This window comes from Microtus pennsylvanicus, chromosome 17 (assembly GCF_037038515.1).
Source record: "Microtus pennsylvanicus isolate mMicPen1 chromosome 17, mMicPen1.hap1, whole genome shotgun sequence".
Lineage (NCBI taxonomy): Eukaryota > Metazoa > Chordata > Mammalia > Rodentia > Cricetidae > Microtus > Microtus pennsylvanicus.
The window spans coordinates 5,617,018-5,636,314 of NC_134595.1; the positions used below are offsets into that span (position 1 = coordinate 5,617,018).

Here is a 19,297-nt window from a genome sequence, read left to right on the forward strand (position 1 = left end):
CTGGGTGAAACAGCCAAGAGAGAACAAGGTGGAGACATGGAGTCCTGTAGTGGGAACTGCAGCTCTTCAGCAGGATGCTGTTGTTCTCAGACTGCCTCTCCCTCCCTGACATATACTGAAGTCCACTGCAATCATATTGACTTTGGATTAAACAGCCATTATTATGTTTCTGCCCCTTACATTTAAAGCCTTAAGTACCCATCTTTCCCTCACATTTCCCCACAATGCCTGAGAACACCATGAGGTAGTGTTACCTTAGGGAATTAGTTGAATTTCCCAAGGCAGGAACCCACATGCAGAAGCTAGTCCAGTAATAAGCATTCTGATGCCCAGTCACATTATCTGGGGACATCGAAGAGAACTGGGTATCATTAAATAAATTTTGGTCCCCTCAGCTCCTGATTTGATTTCAACACCTGCCCCTCAACCAGAAACACAAATAGGACAATGAACACACGTCTATAAAACAGAACACAGTCAAATGACGTCTCTGCTCTCCCACGGAGCTCCCTTCATCAAATGGATAATGAAGCAAACCACAGTATAGGTGGGAAAAAATCCAGGAAGCACAGGTCAGGAAAATGTGTTCCTCTTGTGATTGGAATACGATGAAAATTCAGTTGCTTATACTCTAAAGAAATCTGAGACATCTGGTGATCAGGTTAGAATCTGCATCTCAGATGCTATGCATTTCTTGATAAATAGGAGAAAAAGACGCGACAGCATTATTGCATTTTCTTCACCATTGCTTTAATGCATTTTAAAAAGTTATCTACATGAATTGGGAACAAAGAAACAAAAATAGACATTTCTTTGTTTTTCATAAATAACTAATCTCCATATTTGATAAAAATCTTAAAACCATTATTTTACCTTCCCACAAATATAATACAAAAAATTTCCAAAATAATAAGGTCAACAAGTTAATCTTGAGACTAACATAACCACACACAATTGCTGTTGTACTGACTTCCAGGCACAAAACAAAACTCTTTTCAAGATACTCTGCGTTTCCTTTTGCTAATGTTATGGATTCAGAATTATAACCATTGCCAGTCATAATCTATAGGTTCAAGCTGATTGTCTACAAATAAGATATTGCTGGCTCTGATTTGTGAGTGCTGGATTTGGCGTGACAGCAATGATTCTTACTGCATGGGATAGGCACTATACATGTATGCAAACCATACACAGCACTGAATGCCCTGTTCTCCAACTACTGACTCGGTATGTGCCTCATTTGGCTCAGTAATAAATTCACCTGCACCAACCCGTATCAAAAGTCACTAAATCTCTCTCTCATATATATATGTATATATATATATGTATATAATATATATTACGTATATACACACCCACAAAACATACATACTATACATAGTTTGTAACAATGTAAATTAATGTTGTCTTAAAATGATGTACCACAGACATTATCCTGGATGGGAAAAAAAAAAATCCTGCAATTGTCATCAAGCTAGAAAAGCTTCTGAGAGTTTGAATCGGGTTAGTTACAACCTGCCCGCCCTTCTTTCATGTCTGGAGAGTTTTTCTTTCTGAGCCGTGCTCCCCAGCCCAGGCTGTTTCTTTCCCGGGATCACTTGATTGGACTTCGGAGACAAGAAAGAACACAGAGAGGCAGCAGGCAATTCTTAGCCACCGGCCCTCACACCTGCCTAGGTTTGTGATGTGCTCGGTCCTGTCTGCCACATCCGGTGTTGGAAAGCACTCTTTCAAAGCTTTGTCCTCCCTACCCCCCTTGGCCTTTCTGTAGAGCACAAAAGTGAAAGGAGCTTTCTTAGCAGGGGCAGCAGTTCATTAAAGCAGACAACTGTGCTTCCTAGCTCTGGGGTTCCCATTCTACACTCCCAGTGCCGGGCACGGACGCTGTTATTACGGTTCTGTGTATGATCCAGGACCTGTTCTCCTGGCAGCCGGTGTCAAGATTAGTGCTGCCCTGGCCCAGGAGGGAACAGCCTAATGAATACCAACTTGGAACAAGTGCCATCGGCACATTATTTAAGCTTGTACACGCGCACAATTACACACAAGGCATGCACAGAGGCCCTGGTCACTGGCAATGGTCACATGAGAACATGACAAAGGGTTGATTTTCATCCAATTTAGACAACTTCAAAATGTGAGGAGGGAAATAATATAAAATTAAATAATAATAAAAAAATAAAACCAAACCTTCCTAACATTTGGCCACTGGAGTCACTAAGGCCCCATGTCTTCAACTACCTAAATCCTCACCCTCTAACCTGTGCAATGCTAACAGAGGTGAGCAAGGTGGCCAGAGCAGCGCTAAGTCCTCCCCAGCAACAGAAACTGTTGAACTAGCCCACAGCTCTCCATGTCATTTCATTCACTGTTAGCACGGCAGAAATGCGAAGGAGAGAAAAATGTGTGGTGGAAAGGGGGGTGACCATTCGTACGTGCGGCTTCCCTCTCCCCTCCGCTAGGGCTGGCTGGGATTGGTGTCGGTAAGGGAAGCAGGTGGGCTCTCTTTGTCTCTTTAGGGTAGGGGAGAAGAAAGGAGAGCAAAGATGAGAAGAAACAAGAGAGACTTGCGAGGCTTCCAAACCTCCACAGGCCACCGCCTTGGCATCGCGTCTGTTCCAGCTTATTTTCAAAGGGAATTAATTGTTCTTTTTTTACTTTAGCATGTTGCTAAGATTAAAAAAAACATCATTTTTAAACAAATTAAATCATTTTCATCCACTTCATCCCACAACTTTTAGATACACTGTCTGTCTTTTCTAGATTCCTCCACAATTTTCTTTGTGAAGAGGAAACAACCCAAACTAGACACAGCTGACTCCGGGGAAGATGAGCTAAACAAGCCAAGAGGTTAAGGTGGTAGATAAGAAGGGCCTCATTTGAAAAACAGGAGAAGACAGGGAGCCTATTGAGCTTCCCGGAAGAGGTTTCTGAATAAACAGAGTAAGACAATCCCAGAGTTCTACAGCTAGGGGTAGAGATTTTGTGGAAGCCACTAAAGTTTTCATTTTGATTCAAATCAGTGAGTAAGGGTACTGCAGTTTACAAACGTGAACGGCTTCAGAGCAACCTAAAGATTTAGTCTTAGGCATTTAAATTCCCAGTGGGAACTATGCATTTCTCCGCTCAGTACCTGGGAGGTAAAGCTGACTCAGGCTTAAATCCCCCACCCCACCCCCAGCTGCAGCAAATGAAAACCGGGATGCCTAGACTCCAGCTGTTTTTCTAGGAAAGCTTTGTGACGTTTTAATTGCTTGGCCATTTTCGCTCCCTAAGTTTAGTTCCCACTCAGTCTTGGTCACTGGCCCTGCTGGCTGGTGCACGGCACTTTTCCCCCAGTAATGGCCTCACACTCTTGGTGAATGAATGGTTAAACAGATTAGGAAAGCAAACAGACTTTTCTAATAGCAGAGAAACTCTGTGTGAGGGGGTATCGTCACTAGACTGGCTTTCATAGAAGGAGGCAAAGAGAGCGGGGCGGGGGGCGGGGGGCGGGGGTCCTCCGGCTGTAGGTATTACACCGCCCCATTCTACAAAGCGTAAGTTATGGGTCTTGTTTGCTTTCCGGAGGCTACCAGAGGACAGTACTGCTGCTTTGGGGCTTTCTGGCTTTAAACTAGCCCCGAGTTCAGGGACACTTGTTTTCCTTCCTCCAAGCCAATGTTTGTTCCCAGGTAACGAGCCTCGCTCCCAAACTGCAGCACTTCATTGGAGGGTGGGCGTGGCTTCTAATCACCGCACTCCAGGAGGAGGCATAAGAAAAGCAAGAAAGACTGTTTAACATGATAAAGGGGGTGGGGTGGGAGGAGCAGATAAGAAGCAATGGGAATTTACTTTAATTACTGAAAGCATATCCGTTTTTTGTCCTTTAATCTAAAAGAGAGCCCCCTTTAGCAAGGATTCCTAAGTACCTCCAGAAGAAGGGAGTAGGTTTACTTTTACAAAAATGTGTAGCACAAGTTTCTTTTCTTTAAAAATACTAATAAGGGATCCCTGGAGCTTCTTACGAAGCACCCACTCCCTCTCCGGCTCAAAGTTCAGAATTCACATCCAGCTCTATAACTCCACCTCTAACAGACTCAAGACAGGACACCCTCTCTATCAGGAATGAGAAGGGCTGCAGCAGGTTGAAAAGAGCCCGACGCTTGCTGGGCAAGGTTAAGAAGGATCACAAAATCTCCAGCTCCCTTGTCACTTGGGGATCGTCCTAAGCACATTATGATCCATTCCCAGGGAGGACAGCAGATGGCCTCTGGTCTCTAAGTGTCCTGGACATTCTAAGCAGTGTAAGGAAAAACTAGCTTTAAAAAAAAAAGGCACTCCACACCTTCCCAGTCACAGCAGCCTTCACTATTCACATAAAAAAGACACACGTATAGGAAATATATTTTCCTAATTTAGACCACACAGTCCAAAGGAACCTGAACCAAGGGTAACCTCATTACAATGCCCGCTTGAGGACTGTGAAGTCCCCAAAGCAAAGGTATTTTTGTTGCCAAAATGCAACAAAGTTAAAAATTAAAATACATATAAATTAAAAACTGGGTTCTTCTAAAGAAGGCAGTAAGAAATACAAACTAGAATACACCGCACGTGAGCTGAGCCCCCTGGTACTCTCTTGAAACCGATCCCTTTCCCTCTCCAAGCCCCTCAGGAAGGGGGGGTACCAGCACCAAGAAGGTAAACGGAAGTGACCTTCACAAAGTTACCAAGCAAAACAAGCCCCTCCTTCAATTCCAGCAGTGTCCCTGGGCCTACAGGCCTCCTAGACGTGCGACAGGGACACTTGCTTGAGGTATGCGGCAGCGGCGGGGCCGGGCGGCCCGGTCCTGCCGGTGAGCGCGGCGCTGGCCTCAGCATAGTCCCCTGCGGCCATAGCGCCACCACTCTTGTGGCCCCGCCCTGAGCTGCAGCAGCAGCGGCTGGTGAAACGCCGCCAAGACTCCAGGGTCTTGCCGGACCAGATCCAGACTCCCGACGTGATGCCCACCACCAGGCACATAAAGTATTTGAGCATGAGCACCCAGTACTCGGGTTTGGCGCGCGGCTGGCCAGAGTCGGATCCTGGACACGTGCAGGTGAGGGCAGCCTCCCAGCTTTCCCGGTAGTGCTGCTCATACAGGTAGCAGGCCACCACAATGCTGGCTGGCACCGTGTAGAGCAAAGTGAAGATGCCAATGCGGATCATGAGCTTCTCCAGCTTGTCTGTCTTAGTACCACCCTGCTTGATGACACTCCGGATGCGGAAGAGAGACACGAAGCCCGCCAGAAGGAAGAGCGTGCCCACCAGCAGGTAGAGCACCAGTGGGCCCAAAACGAAGCCACGCAGCGAGTTTAGGTTTTGGTTGCCCACATAGCAGATGCCGGCCACCGGGTCCCCGTCCACGGAGCTTAGTGCCAACGCTGTAATGGACTTGACACTGGGGATGAGCCAGGCAGCAAGATGGAAATACTGGGCATAGCCTGCGATGGCTTCGTTGCCCCACTTCATGCCAGCTGCCAAGAACCAGGTGAGCGACAGGATGACCCACCAGATGGAGCTGGCCATGCCAAAGAAGTAGACTAGGAGGAAGACGACCGTGCACAATGCAGGGCCAGTAGTCTCATAATGGATGTGGCTATGCTCGCGGCTGCAGGCGACGCTAGCATGGCCCACGACCAGGCGCACCAGGAATCCCAGCGACACACACAGGTAGCACGCAGATAAGAAGATGATGGGGCGCTCAGGGTAGCGGAATCGTTCCATGTCGATGAGGAAGGTGGCAACGGTGGTGGATGTGGAGATAAAGCACAGCACAGACCACAGGCCAATCCAGAAGGTGGCGAACGTGCGCTCATCGGGGCTGAAGGACGGCTGGTAGCAGGGCACCGCACAGTTGGGCACCTGGCCGGTACGCACCTTGTTGTAAAGAGGGTGTGACTCCTTCAGGATGGGCACGAAGGGCTCACGGCAAGTGCATACAGATGGTCCTCCCGAGGGGCACTCACCCCCGGAAGATGGCGCTCCTGGTGGGCCTGGGAGGGTAGGCTTGGCCGGGAAGGACTTAGGGGATGTGGTGGTGGCTTCGCTTCGGTTATAATCCATGCACAGAACCTCGGCGTCGCCGCCCAGCACTGGGAGACGGTCACAACTCATGCGCTCCGGCCAGGCGAAGCCGTACTGGCGCATGAGTGGCGAGCAGCCGGCCTTGGCACGCTCGCACACGGAGCGGCACGGTGGCAGCGGCTTGTGGTAGTCGGGCAAGCAGATGGGTGTGTACATGGAGCACAGGAAGAAGCGCAGGTCCGGCGAGCAGTGGATCTCCACCAGTGGCCAGAATTGGTGCACCTCCAGGCCTGCCTCGTCCTGCGTGTCGTGGTTGAACTGGTTGGGCATGTGCGTCAGGTTGTAGCCGATGCCGCGGCACATGGGCACCGTGATTTCCTGGCACACCGGGGCCTTGGAGGCGGCCGCTGTCCGGCCCACAAGCTGCGCTAGCAGCAGCAGGAGCAGCGAAGGCGACGCGGACGGGTCGAACCGGGCCATCGCCCCCTTTTTCCCCTTTCCTCCCGGTGCCCGTGAGGGTCGGCGCTGACCGACGAATCGCGGCCGGGGTTTCCCTCTCCGGGATCTTGAGTGTGACGCCCGGGCTGGCAACCTGTTGGTTTCTTTTTCTCTTAAAGAAATCCGTGCAAAGACAATCTGCTTCGGGAAGGCGCTGCCTCCGCCGGCAGCGCTCCGCGCCAGAGAGGGCTGGAGAGACTAGTAGGGCTCCGATTCCAAGGACACAACTCTAAAAAGAAAGGGTAGGGTAAGGAAAATCGCAACCACTCCCTCTTAGAGGAGCACCAACCACTCGGTCTTCGTACCCGGTTTCCAATCTCTAGATTAACTCCTTTCCACCCCTCCACCTCCTGGAACCAAACTTAAGACTCCCCCAACTCCACTCCCCGCGCCTGCCTCCCTTTCCTGGCCCGACCCTGCAGGCTGTGCCTGGGGCCAGAGAGCACAGTCCTGGAGAAAGGGGCAGAGGAACCGGGAGAACTGGGATTAGGGAGAAGACGCGGGCTCTCACCTCCGAGAATCCTGCTGGGCGGCAGAAGTCTGCAGCCAGCCGGGCCCCTCCGTCCCGCGACTCCGAATCCGGCCAGAGCTGGAAAAGTTTAACGACAAGCTAGGTACCTGTGGCGGCGACACATGGCAGCAGGTGGGGGACGTTTCAGAGAGCAGGGAGCCCCTCGACCACAGTTGGCGCGGGCCGGTCAGTTGCCTTCTCTTCTTTCGGGGCCCCCGGCATGATTCGAGCAGAGCAGGGCAAGGACAGGCCGTGCCTTCCACCGGTGTCCCGGGGCCCAGACGAAGGGTAAGGGCGCCGGGCAGCACTTGGGCTTGAAGGAGGTAGGGGTGCGGAGGTCGGAGGGGACCCCGCCACCTCACTGCACAGCGAGCAGCCGGCACTGGCCGGGCCGGGACTGCATGGTCCGCGTCCTCCGCCGCGTCCCGCCAGCCGCTCGCTGCCTCCCCTGCAGGGGGCTCCGCGCTCCAGCAGACTCCGGGGGGCGGTGGCGGCGCTCACAGGACGCACCCCGCTCGGCTCCTCCCCCGCGCTCTCGCACACTTTCGCCCACCTCCAGCGAGCTCCGAGCGGTGCGCGACGGCAGCGGCGCGGCGGAGTCGCGGCCGCAGGCTGACTGCCCTCTCCCGCCCCGCCCGGGTCACCTGCCTCTAATGCCCGCCAGGAGGCCCCGCCCCCGGACCGCCCCCTCCCACCCGGCCGGGAGCTCGGCGCCCCACCGAGCGCTTCGTGCGGCCCCGCCCACCTCCCGGTCTCCCCGGCCTCTCCGTGAGCGCCCCGCGGCCCCGCCCGAAGCGGGCGGTGGAAGAGCGTCAGCCAATAGCGGGCCGGGAAGTGACGAGGGCGCGGCCAATGCTAATCAGGCCGCCTAGAGAACGCGGGCGGGAAACGTGGTCCTAAGTCCTTCTGCAGTTCTCTGCGGCTGCCGCCCTATGTCCGACTCACTTTCCCGAAAGGGTCTGCTTTCTGAACTCCCGCTTCCAGGGCCTCCACCAGGCCACCTCTCTCCGGATCAGCGTCCTTATGGAGGCCAGGCGCTTTTAAACAAGAGGAACGGAGAGGTCAATTTCAGCTGTGCCACCTGTCTCCCTTCTGGTCTGTCTTGTGCAGGATGACAGACGCGCCAATACTTAATGAGCAACCACGTGTTTGTTAATGGTTTACACCTTGGTAGGCGAGCTGAATTCCGTGGGATTCTAAGGCCAGAACGACTCAACTTGACCTACCTACACGGCCGAGCTAGCGAGACAGAGAGACCTTGACAAACTTGTGCTCCTCCCTGTGCGAGCCCTGGTACACAGCAGGCGTTCAGATGGCAAACTTGGGATCAGAAACAGTCTTAGCTACTCCCACCTCCTCTAGAAATTCCGATATTGTCCAGACTTTGTGCTTTCGTACATGCAACAAAATCTTACTGTGGTGAAGAGAGTGAATTTCTTCTCCGTTTTGGGAGGCACTAGAAATATTAGTCCTTAGCAGTCGAGGTTTATAATCCCGGGCAAGTACTCAGTCGCCCGCAGAGAAAATCTCGGGCTGGGGCAGGGTAAGTACAGCTCGGGGTGCTGGGTCACCAGGGGCTGGCTGCTGCGAGGTTGGGACCCCTTGGGAGGGGGGCAGGCAGGCAAGACCGCGGGGAAAACCTGCTGCAGGCAGTCAACGCAGGGACACACAGTGGCGCTCTCCTGATGGGCTAGTATGCTGCGAATTTTAAACGTCCCGTAAATGTCGCTTTTCTACGCGTTCTAATTAGGATGGGAGACTGAGAAGTTCAGCATTCTTGAAATTCACTCACACGCTTATAAAGAGGCTTTAAATTGTATACTGCTCCTTCAACCTTTTCTTCCGTTGAGGGAAAAAAAAAATCGAAAAAGGGAGCGGGCCTAAGGCTACTTGAAAGACTTGAGACTGGCCTCAGGGCCTGAGATCTGTTGAGTCTTATAGTCATTTTCCATGCCATTTGTAAGGGCGAAAAAGCCACCTTCTGTGTATCAACAGGCTTTGTGGACGCTAATGAAACTGTATTTTAATCTCAGTCACAAAGTTTAAAAAGAAATAAACTATCTCTTCACGGACACCATAGCTATCAATAAATGCTTAAAATGTGAGTTGCTCTGCTTCCCAGAGCTCTATAGGTGTTCGTATTAAACTTCTTTTGTTCTTAGTAACTGCTTGGCACTCAAGGTCTACAAAAATTCTAGGCTTGGAATTAGTGGAGGGTGAGAAACTATGCCACAGCTCCAAAGGGAAGGCATCCTGAGTGGAAAGTATGTACAGCCTGCCGACCCGCCAAGGGAGCCTCTACCCTGTATGTGCTGTGTATGTTGCTGGGATGGACAAGTGTTGGCTAATAATAAAATTTATTTTGCAGTTGGAGAATGTAAACCACTCACACTGGAATCTGGCCAGAGGAGCCGCGTTGTTGCGCTTGGTTCTGACTAGAACTTTATCATCCACTGTTCTGTCAATCCCACTTCTTAATAACGGTAAAAATCCGATTTCTGGCTGGAGATTCCAAGGGGTAACTGTAGCAATGGAAGGAAACATTAACTGGGCCTGGCTCATACCTTTAATCCACCCCTCTAGAGGTCTGGCGAGAGGATTTTGAGTTTGAGGACAACCTGGACTACACTGGCAAACTGTGTCCCAAACCCCGTCCCCAGAAGTGACAAATAAGTGTGTATACCTTTTTGTGTTTTAATTTTGCCTTTCCTCATATGTTACTTTAAAGATTATTTTAAAATAGGCTGACTGGGGCTGGAGCAATGGCTCAGCACTGAGGAGCACTGTCTGCCCCCCCACCCCTCCACGACACCTGAGGCAGATGGGAGAGCTGCTCCTATTACTCGTCTGTTCTGTGGCAGCAATGAGGGGGGTGGGGTTGAGGGGGGAATATAACCTCCTCCCCCATCTGGCCCTGAGGCCCTAAGAGCAGGAGAGCTGTTCCTGCCGCTCATCAGCTGCAGCACTCAGGAGAGTGGTCCTGTACCTGAACTGGGCAGCACAGGAGAGCTGTCCCTGAAGGTGATGGTGAGAAGAACTGTCCCAGAGGACCTGGAAGCCTGGGGACTGGCCCCGCCCCTTGTTTATCGCTGCTCGGGTTGAACTAGCCAGGGCTACACTGGTGGTGTGAAGACTAGAGAGAGCTGGAGGGCTGACCAACCGTGCAGCTCTCTCTAGTCTTCACACCACCAGTGAGGGCTAAGTGTTGGCCCACCCCAACATCTGGGATTTGTTGGAGGGCAGGAGGTGGTGGAGGTGTGGAGGGTCCTTTGGATCCAGGAATACAGACTGTCCACGACACAGGGCAGCAACTGGATGTGGAGGAAGAGTCCTAGTGAGGGCCCAGTGTCAATAGTTTAGCAGTGACCAGGGGCCTTGAACACTTTCTTCATTTCCCCTCCTTTTTATCTTAAATTTTATTTTGTTTATTGTGGTGGGGGGAGGTTGCAGGAGCAGAGAGAGTAGATGGGTGGGATCGGAATGCATGATGTGAAAGACAAAAATAAATAAAAAAGAAAGTTTAAGAAAAGACCATTGTCTGCTCTTGCAGAGGACATGGGTTCAGTCCCAGGACCCACAGAGTGGCTCACAACAGTCTGTAACTCCAGTTCCAGGAGATCTGATGCCCTCTTCTGACCTCCATGGATACCAGGCATGCACATGGTACACATGCATACATGCAAACCAAACAGTCATAAACCTAAAAATAATTAAATCTAAAAACAGAATAGTCTTTTTTAATTATGCTGATTATGTAACATATCGTAGGTAGATAAATAATATATTTCACTTCATTTCATACTTGAAGTAATCAGATAAGGAAACTAGCATCAGAACAGCTCACTGGATGTATTATTCAGTCCACAAAGAGGGCATAGAATTTTATACTTCATAATTATTACAGTTAATAACTATATACAGGTATAAATTGCTGCGAATAGGTTTTAAGTGTTCTTACCACACACACTCACACACATACATGATAAGCATGTGGGCTGGAGATGAAGCTCAATTTGTTGCCTAGCAAACACAAAGACAAGTTCAACCCCCAATCCACCTAGCTAGGCATGGTGGTAATGCTTATAATCCCAGCACTCAGAGGAAGAGCCAGGAAGTCAGAACCTCAAGGTCATCCATCTTTGCCTGCCATCAAGTTAGAGGTCAGTCTGGGCTATATGAAACCTTGTATATATATTAAAAAAAGATAAAAAAAGAAAGAAAATATACACATGTGTTATATATGCTAAAACTGCTTGATTTAGTCTTCCCAGAAACTATAGATATATTCAAACAACATGTTTTAGTCATAAATAAATACAATTTGTGTTTGTCAATTTAAAGAGTTACCTTAGGGGTTAGAGTTCAGATCTCTGACATATGCGAGTTGGGTGTGAAGAACACCTATAGCAGGTGCTGAGGTCTCTGTAGACTTCTTGGCCTCCCAGTCTTATCACTGAACTCCTGCTTCAAAAAGAGATCCTGTCTCCAAAGTCAGGTGGAGAACAGTAGAGGAAGACACCCAGCACTGGCCTCTGGCCTCCAAACATGCAGGCATACATGACTATAAACCCCCACACATGAATGTGTACACACAATAAATACATAATCTAATTAAACTTGATTTTTAAAATCACCTTTAAAACACAAAATTTTCTTCCAACTTTCCATTTATTATACAAAGAACTAGAACACGTATTTCAAAAAGACCCAGTTGCATGTACGTTAGCACTGGGGACTGCACCCAGCTCTTACACATCCTAGGGACATGATCTGTCACCGATAAATAATAAATACTCTGCCAGCCCATACAGATACTCTCAATTTAATCTTATTTGTTATTAGTACTGTAGATGTCTGTGCTGGTGCAATTTTTTATTTATTTGGTTTTTCAAGACAGGATTTCTCTGTGTAACAGCACTAGCTGTCCTGGAACTAGCTCTGTAGACCAGGCTGGCCTTGAACTCACAGAGATCCACCTGCCTCTGCCCCCCAAGTTCTGGGATTAAAGGTGTGTGCCACCTCCGCCCAGCTAGCATGCAGGTGTGTGTCCCGGTGCAGTTATGCCTTGGTAGTCAAAGCTCTCCACCACCCAGGGTTCGGAGGATCAAACTCAGCATAGCAGGTTTGCATGACAAGCAAGCTCTTTTGCCCGCTGGGCCATTTTATGGTCCAAAGATACAATGTAGTTGTTTTTAAAATTTTGTTTTTACATTTTCTTTTTGAAACAGAGTCCCATTGTGTAGCCCTGGATGACATGGAACTGGGTTTGTAGACCAGGCTGGCCTCTGCCTCTGGGGTGCTGGGATTAAAGGCATTCACCACCATGCCTATCTCCAAAAATAAAAGTTTCTAAGTACTTGGGGCACTACCAACTGTCCCTCCATAAAGACAGTTAAACAAACATCACACTTCCGATAACTGCTATATTAAACATAGCATATTTATACAGAGTCAACTTGATAAAATTAAATTTAAATTACTGTTCTAGTTATGCTTATTGATTGTTGAAAATTTGGAAATGATATTACTTATCTCATTTCAAAATGGACGGCATTCTATAAGTTTAAAAAGTATTAATTTGCTGGGCATGGTGGTGCACAACCTTTAATCCTGTCACTCGGGAGGAAGAGGTAGGCAGATCTCTGTGAGTTCGAGACCAGCCTGGTCCACAAAGCGAGTTCCGGGATAGTCACTTCTCAGGCTGAACCAGAGAAGCTCTGTCTCAAAAACAAACAAACAAACAAACAGAGTATTAGTTTTCTATTTTATTATGGGGAATACTTAAACATTTGGAATCATAGTCTCTGTTTCTTACAAATGCATTATTATTCTCAGTGCTATAGATACGGGCAGGCAGGCAGCCTTGGTGTCCTATTTATTTATTTGGCTGCTTGTTCGTTTGTTTTTGAGACAGTCTATCCTTGAACTCTTAATAACTGAGGTGGGAATGGTGCGCTAACTACACACTTCAACAGCCTCCTCCACAGCCTCACAGACTAAAGCAACGAGTGGAGCCGAGGTAAATTTATCTGATGAGCTTGACCCCGCTTTGTCGAGTCCAGCGAGTCCAGCTTTTCCCTGACTCACCTTGTACTCTTGGACAGCTCACTGGCCCACTGCAGCTCCTCCTTCATGTCTGTAGGAAAGAGTTTGAAATACTTAACTATCTGATCGAGTTGGCATTAGAAATCAGATTTGTGGGGTGAAGGGATAGGAACCATGTTTAGCACCCGAAGAGTCCACACACGTTCGTGGCTGCTACTCCTTTTTTCCAAGGTCCGTTCCACGTTCCTGTTTCCCCAGTTTTCTGAGGTGTTTGCACTTTTATTCCTGAGCACACTCCAGCTGTCACCAGTTATCTTTGGCACTCGCTACTAAACCGAATGCCAAAGCAGGGCTCGTCACTTGCCCCGGCCAAAGGGCATACAGCTGGCATCCTCAGTCACCTGTGTGCACAGGTGCTGCCGCAAGCCAGCCATCCACAGCCAGGCTGGTGCTCACGGGTATTTTCAGGCAAGCTCCTCACACGTCCACAGCATCTTTGTTCAACCCTCTTCCCATCGCGTCGGCCGCTTTCCGATGAGAAGCCAAGGGGCCAACCAGGGAAAACACGTGAGCCATGTTCCTGCGTTGATAATGAAAATGTCTTCTGCACCTACAGGTCGAGTAATCCCACTTTCACCTTCCGCCTTCTCCCCTCCCACACCACAGTGAAGATTATAAAAGGGTAAAAGCAGCTTTCTTTTTCTCCCCAAGGTTGAGGAGTATTAATCTTTCCCACATTGATCAACAGCTCTCAACTACATGTTACAATCACCCAGGGACCCTTCAGAATCCCCTCAACCTTGGACCCTACAGAACTGGGATTTCTGGTTGAGGGCTGTTGATACTGTTTTCAGGTTTTCTTTGTTGCTGGTTGATTTTGGATTCTCTGGGTGATTCTCATTTTTATCTAGGGCTAAGAACTACTGAGGAAAAAATTAGTTTGCTTCTTCCTCAGTACAACTACAAACTTGAACCCCATGGGCCTTCTGCAAAAAGGTATTCATCACAACCGTGTGCAAAACGGAACTGTCAGGACAAGGAATAAAAGCATTCTAGGCTGCTTGTATGTGAGTCTGCAAGGCTAAACTCAACAGAACTCTCATAAACACACGAGCAGTGACAGACCCAATAACAGCAATGGGTGAGAACCGAGTATCTCCTGTGTACGTATCACGCTAACATTTTACATATGGAATTTCTCCCTCCCATCCTGGAAGATTAGCTATTATTATCTCCCATTTTATAGATGAAGAAATTGTGGTTCAGATGAGCTATGTAACGCGCAGAGGGGCTGCATGTCCTCCCTTTGGTATGTCCCTCACCTCAACGCTTACATGCCCATCAACTGCAAGCCTGCCTGTGAGCCTCGCCATGGCTGCTCATGAACAGGGCCACAGAACCATGAGGGGATAATGTCACACAGTTGATTTCCTTGGCTCGGTGAAGTCCCTTCAGTTCTGCTGTGTGGGGAGAGAACGGAAGAGCTGAGAACTCTGGACTCTCCCACAACTCAGTTGAAATCTAGATGCAACTCAGCGCTTGGGCTTAAACAGATCAGGCATGAGGTAGAGTGTTCCTTATACTGGATTTCAGAACTTGGTTCTTTACATTTTTGGAATTGGCTATTTCATACATCAATAAACTACAGATTTATCCCTATTTATAAAAAAATAAGATTTGCACCCCTTTGTCCTCTCTGACGGCCTCCTCTACTCCATAAGGAACTGCTGATGGCCTGATCTGGTACAAGCCTTGCGTAGATAGCCACAGTCAAAGTGAGTTCAGGTATGCCAGTGACCAGAAGACATCCTTCTTTTACTTATTTCCCCATCCTCTGGCTCCCACATTCTTTCTGCCCACTTGCCAGTGATCAGAACCTAAGACTTGACATTAAACCTGATGCTGATACAAGGCCCTGGATTCCCAGCCTAACGCCCCAAAACAATACCTAGAGAGCAATGATTCCCCACCTGCTGTTTACCAGTGCTTGTCAAGAACATGGAACTAGAAAGGCATTGCAGGGCATTGTGGGAATTTAAAGGGATCCCTTACCCAAGCTGAGGGCTCAGGGAAAGACCCAGACTTACCTGAAAAGACTGAATATGAGTTGGATAATTCATCAGGGATTAGTGCAGGGACTAGAAACCATTCTTGAGTATTTTGAAAGACTTAGTACTAAGAATCAAGCAGGGGCTTATGCAACTGTGGGAAGGAATGGAGATGTGGAAATCAGGCGGCTGCCCTGGGTGTATTGAGTTCGGGCGCTGACCACAGTAGCCAGGATCCAGAAGTCAGGCTCCTGTGACTGCCTCCCACACCCTCCAAGCTGACGACTTGCCACTGGGGAGTGTTGCCCAGCCCAGCACCACCAGCCGCCTTTTATTGTTGGCTCCTAGCCTCACTTGCCTGTAGAGACGGTAGAAGGCTTCCTCTCTGCGTCTATCTGTAGAGACGGTAGAAGGCTCCCTCTCTGCGGCTATCTGTAGAGACGGTAGAAGGCTCCCTCTCTGCGTCTATCTGTAGTGACGGTAGAAGGCTCCCTCTCTGCGTCTATCTGTAGAGACGGTAGAAGGCTCCCTCTCTGCGTCTATCTGTAGAGACGGTAGAAGGCTCCCTCTCTGCGTCTGCCTGTCACATCTCTTTGAAGACATTTGGACAACAGATCCACACCTAGCTGCGTAGAAGTATCTTTTTTTTGCTTGTGTGTTCCGGATCTCTTCAACTAGATTACCAGAAGGACAGGATGGAGGTCAGAAGAGTCATTCTTCGAAGTCTGCTATAGGGTAAGAATTTCCTCGAAAGAAGAATCAGGCCAGGCGTAGGACATAGAACCAGAAAGAACCGGTCTCAAACGGTGAGCAGCTAGAAGTCACCAGGCTATCATGGAGTAGCTGTTTACCCGAGGTACCCTCAGGTCTAATCAAAAGGTTTTTAATAAACCTTATCCATATGCACACCCCGTATATAGCACTTCTTTACTGATACTGTGTTTGTTTGATTAACTGGCAGTGATGTAAAAGAACAAAGGAGAGAAACAGAAAGAGCTTGAGAAAGTAAAGACATTGGATAATATTTTATCCACAAAACAACTAGGGCCTACCTTCAATTCATAAGTACATTTGAGACCGGGTAGCTTTTCTCTCTCCTCCCGGGGATGGAATTCAGGGCCTCGTGCATATTAGGCACACTGTTCCACATCAGGAAGGTTCTGTGGTTTGATCACTTCTTAAACATCCTGTTTATTAAGAGCAAAGCAATTTCCACATGAACTTGGGAGAGGACAAACAGCAAAACAGAAGCAGGACCTCCAGGCTTAGTGTCACAAACACCATTGCAGCTCATCTCCCCTTTCTCCTTCCTTATAGAACCCTGGTTGGTTTTTAATGTTTTTATAGCCGTACCTGACTCTCCATACCATATACTTGAGAGAAGTCAGGCGATCCGGTCCAAGCCATGGGTTATAACACATGACCATACTGCTTTCCTTTTTCCCAGGACTGGAATCACACAAGTGCAAGAGCCGCAATCCTGCTCAAGAAGGAAGAGGATGAAAGGGAAGTAAGTCACGAAGGGGCTCACAGTAAAGATTCACTCAGAAGAAGAAAGAGTTGTCCCGCCCTTGGATTTGACTACATGGGATACATGCAGTGCAGGTGTGTGCAGCCTGTGGGTATGTTCTGTAGTCACATATGAACTAAACTGATGGAGACATGGTTCCGTGAGCACAGGACTTGCTGCACACACATGATGGCCTGAGCTCAGACCCCTGAACCCGCACAGAACGCTGCTTATAATTCAAGACTGGCAGGTCGAGGCAGGCAACCCAGCAGCTTGCTAGCCAGCCAGTCCAATTCACTGGTGAGCTCCCAGTTCAGAAAGAGATCCTGTCTCGATAAATAAGCTGGAGAAGTGAAGAAGAAATCAATAAGGAGGAATGTCTCCTGTCCTCCTCTGGCCTCTGCACACACCTGCGTGTGCCCACCAAGCTCAGCTGCACACTCAGGAGGGATGACTTGAGGCTGCCTGACTCAGGACTTCTTATCAGATGCTAGGATCCTTCACTTCATTTTCAACCCCACCGTGGCTGTATTTTCAGCCACTCGCAACCAAGAGCATCCTGGCTGCTCCACACAGCCTGCACACTCGAGATGAGATGATATCCACTTAGCCTTGCCTGGTGGAAGTCTTTGGAGGAGACTTATCAACAAGAATTTACTCTCCTCTTTTCAGTCAGCAAAACTGTTATCCACCCTTCCAAAGCCTTCACCACACCCTTCAACATCACTGTCAGGCTGAGCTGTGGCTGCCTGTGGGGCCACAGTCCTCCACCGCTACTCCACGAAGAGCAGTTTACCCCTTGACTCTGCCAGCTCATATCTGCTGAGTCCTTGTCGGGTCCTGGGCTAGGCAGGTGAATGCAGGTTCTGGACCAGTTGGAAAATTGAACAGATAGATGGATATAACGACTCCTTTAAAAAGACTGGGGAGGGGCTGGAGAGATGGCTCAGTAGTTAAGAGCAGTTGACTGCCCTCCAGAGGGCCTGAGTTCAATCCCAGCAACCATATGATGGCTCCCAACCATCTGTAGTGGGATCAGATTTCTCCTTCTGGTGTACACGAAAACAGAGGACTCATACACATAAAATGCAAGAATAAATAAATCTTTAAAAAGAGAGAGAGAGAGAGAAAGAGAGAGAGAGAGAGAGAGAGAGAGAGAGAGAGAGAGAGAGAGAGAGAGAGAGAAGCACTCAGGAGGCAGAGACAGGCAGATCTCTATGAGTTCAAGATCATCCTGGTCTACAGAACGAGTTCCAGCAAGGCGCTAAAGCTACAGAGAAACCCTGTCTCAAATGAATGAATGAATGAATGAATGAATTAATAAAATAGTGAGGGGGGGTTGGAGAGGTGGGTCAGCAGTTAAGAGCACTGACTGTTCTTCCAGAGGACCAGGGTTCAATTCCCAGCACCCACATGCAGCTCACAACTGTCTGTAACTCTAGTTCCAGGGTATCCAACACCCTCACACAAACATACATGCAGGTGAAACACCAGTGCACATAAAAACAAATAAATCTTAAAAAATTAAAATAAAAAGAGTGGGAAGGAAGAATGCCCTATGTGTGGTGGTTACTCTTGATTGGAGAGACACACCCAGGCACTATGTAAAGCGTAGGTCTAGCCTTCCTGGGATGGCATCTCTAGAAAGGGTGAGCTAATATAGGAGAAGGCCACACTGGGTGAATCAGGCCAGAGGCTGGGAGTCCAGGAGGAATCAAGCAGGAGGAAACTGCTAGCAGGAGCATGCTCTCTCTTTTCCTCTCTCTTTCCCCTTCTTCCCATCATCTCTGCCTTGTCCTGTTTTCTAGCTGCCCTGACTGAGCGGCTCTGCTTGGTTCACACCCCCCACACTCCAGAAACAATGCAGCCAGCTGGCCCCGGACTGCAATCTTTGAAACTATATGACAAATAAAATCTCCTTTAAACTCTTTGTCCCAGAAATTTGTCTCAGCAGCAAAAATAAACGCCCCGGCTCCTGAGTTCTGGCAGTGCATAGAGGGACGGTTCACATAACCACCCCGCGAGTTGTTTCATAGTCAATTGATTACTCGTTCGCCTTTTTGTTTTCCTCGCTGGATTGTGTGTTCTTAGGGAATCTCACATGCCCAGCCCCTTTCCTAGCAGATTACATTTTTCTATTTTCCAAAGATAGTTTTAAAAAACAACCCACCTCCTTTGCTCTTCTACAATGTAATATTGTCATCCCACAGGGAGGAACGAGGAAGAGAGGGAGGTCCAGGTCCCTTTGGTCATAATTCTGGTGCATGTGTGTGCGTGCGTGCATGCGTGTGTGTGTGCGTGTGTGTGTGTGTGTGTGTGTGTGTAGGTGTGATGCTCTCTGTCGTCAGAATGTGGTGAAATTGATGCAGTAGGATTGCCAAAGACGCTTCACAAATGGCTATGTGGTTTCTACCTGGTTCTTGTAGAACAGTTTTCTTGAACCGGCGAGGGGAGAGAAGGCATGAGGGAGATGCTCCTGCTGGCGGGTCTCTTCCTTCTGTTCACTCAGTGAAGCCAACGTAGGTGCTGCATTTGATGGGGCCAGGTGAGTGAGAAGCTTCTTCCATCCCGGGTCAGGTGTCTGGTAACATGGGTAAAGGTGCTCCCAGAAGACCCCAGTACCCATTTCAAATGGCCCT

At 48.9% G+C, this 19,297-nt stretch overlaps 1 protein-coding gene and 1 long non-coding RNA gene across 2 annotated transcripts; one reads left to right on the forward strand and one right to left on the reverse strand.

Annotated features, from left to right (window-relative positions):
* Nucleotides 1–731: 731 nt before the first annotated feature.
* Fzd5 (frizzled class receptor 5) lies at nucleotides 732–6,669 on the reverse strand. Its single transcript, XM_075951528.1, has one exon. The coding sequence runs from the start codon at nucleotides 6,524–6,526 to the stop codon at nucleotides 4,766–4,768; it is 1,761 nt and encodes a 586-aa protein (XP_075807643.1). The 5' UTR covers nucleotides 6,527–6,669; the 3' UTR covers nucleotides 732–4,765.
* A 1,147-nt stretch (nucleotides 6,670–7,816) lies between these two features.
* On the forward strand, nucleotides 7,817–10,708 carry LOC142837036 (uncharacterized). The gene is made up of 3 exons (XR_012908188.1): nucleotides 7,817–8,598; nucleotides 9,424–9,538; nucleotides 10,606–10,708. It is a non-coding gene; the product is annotated as an uncharacterized LOC142837036 (long non-coding RNA).
* Nucleotides 10,709–19,297: the final 8,589 nt, after the last annotated feature.

Excerpts from the sequence above, each read along its gene's own strand:
- Fzd5 (XM_075951528.1), bottom strand. The coding sequence starts at position 6,526 with ATGGCCCGGTTCGACCCGTCCGCGTCGCCTTCGCTGCTCCTGCTGCTG.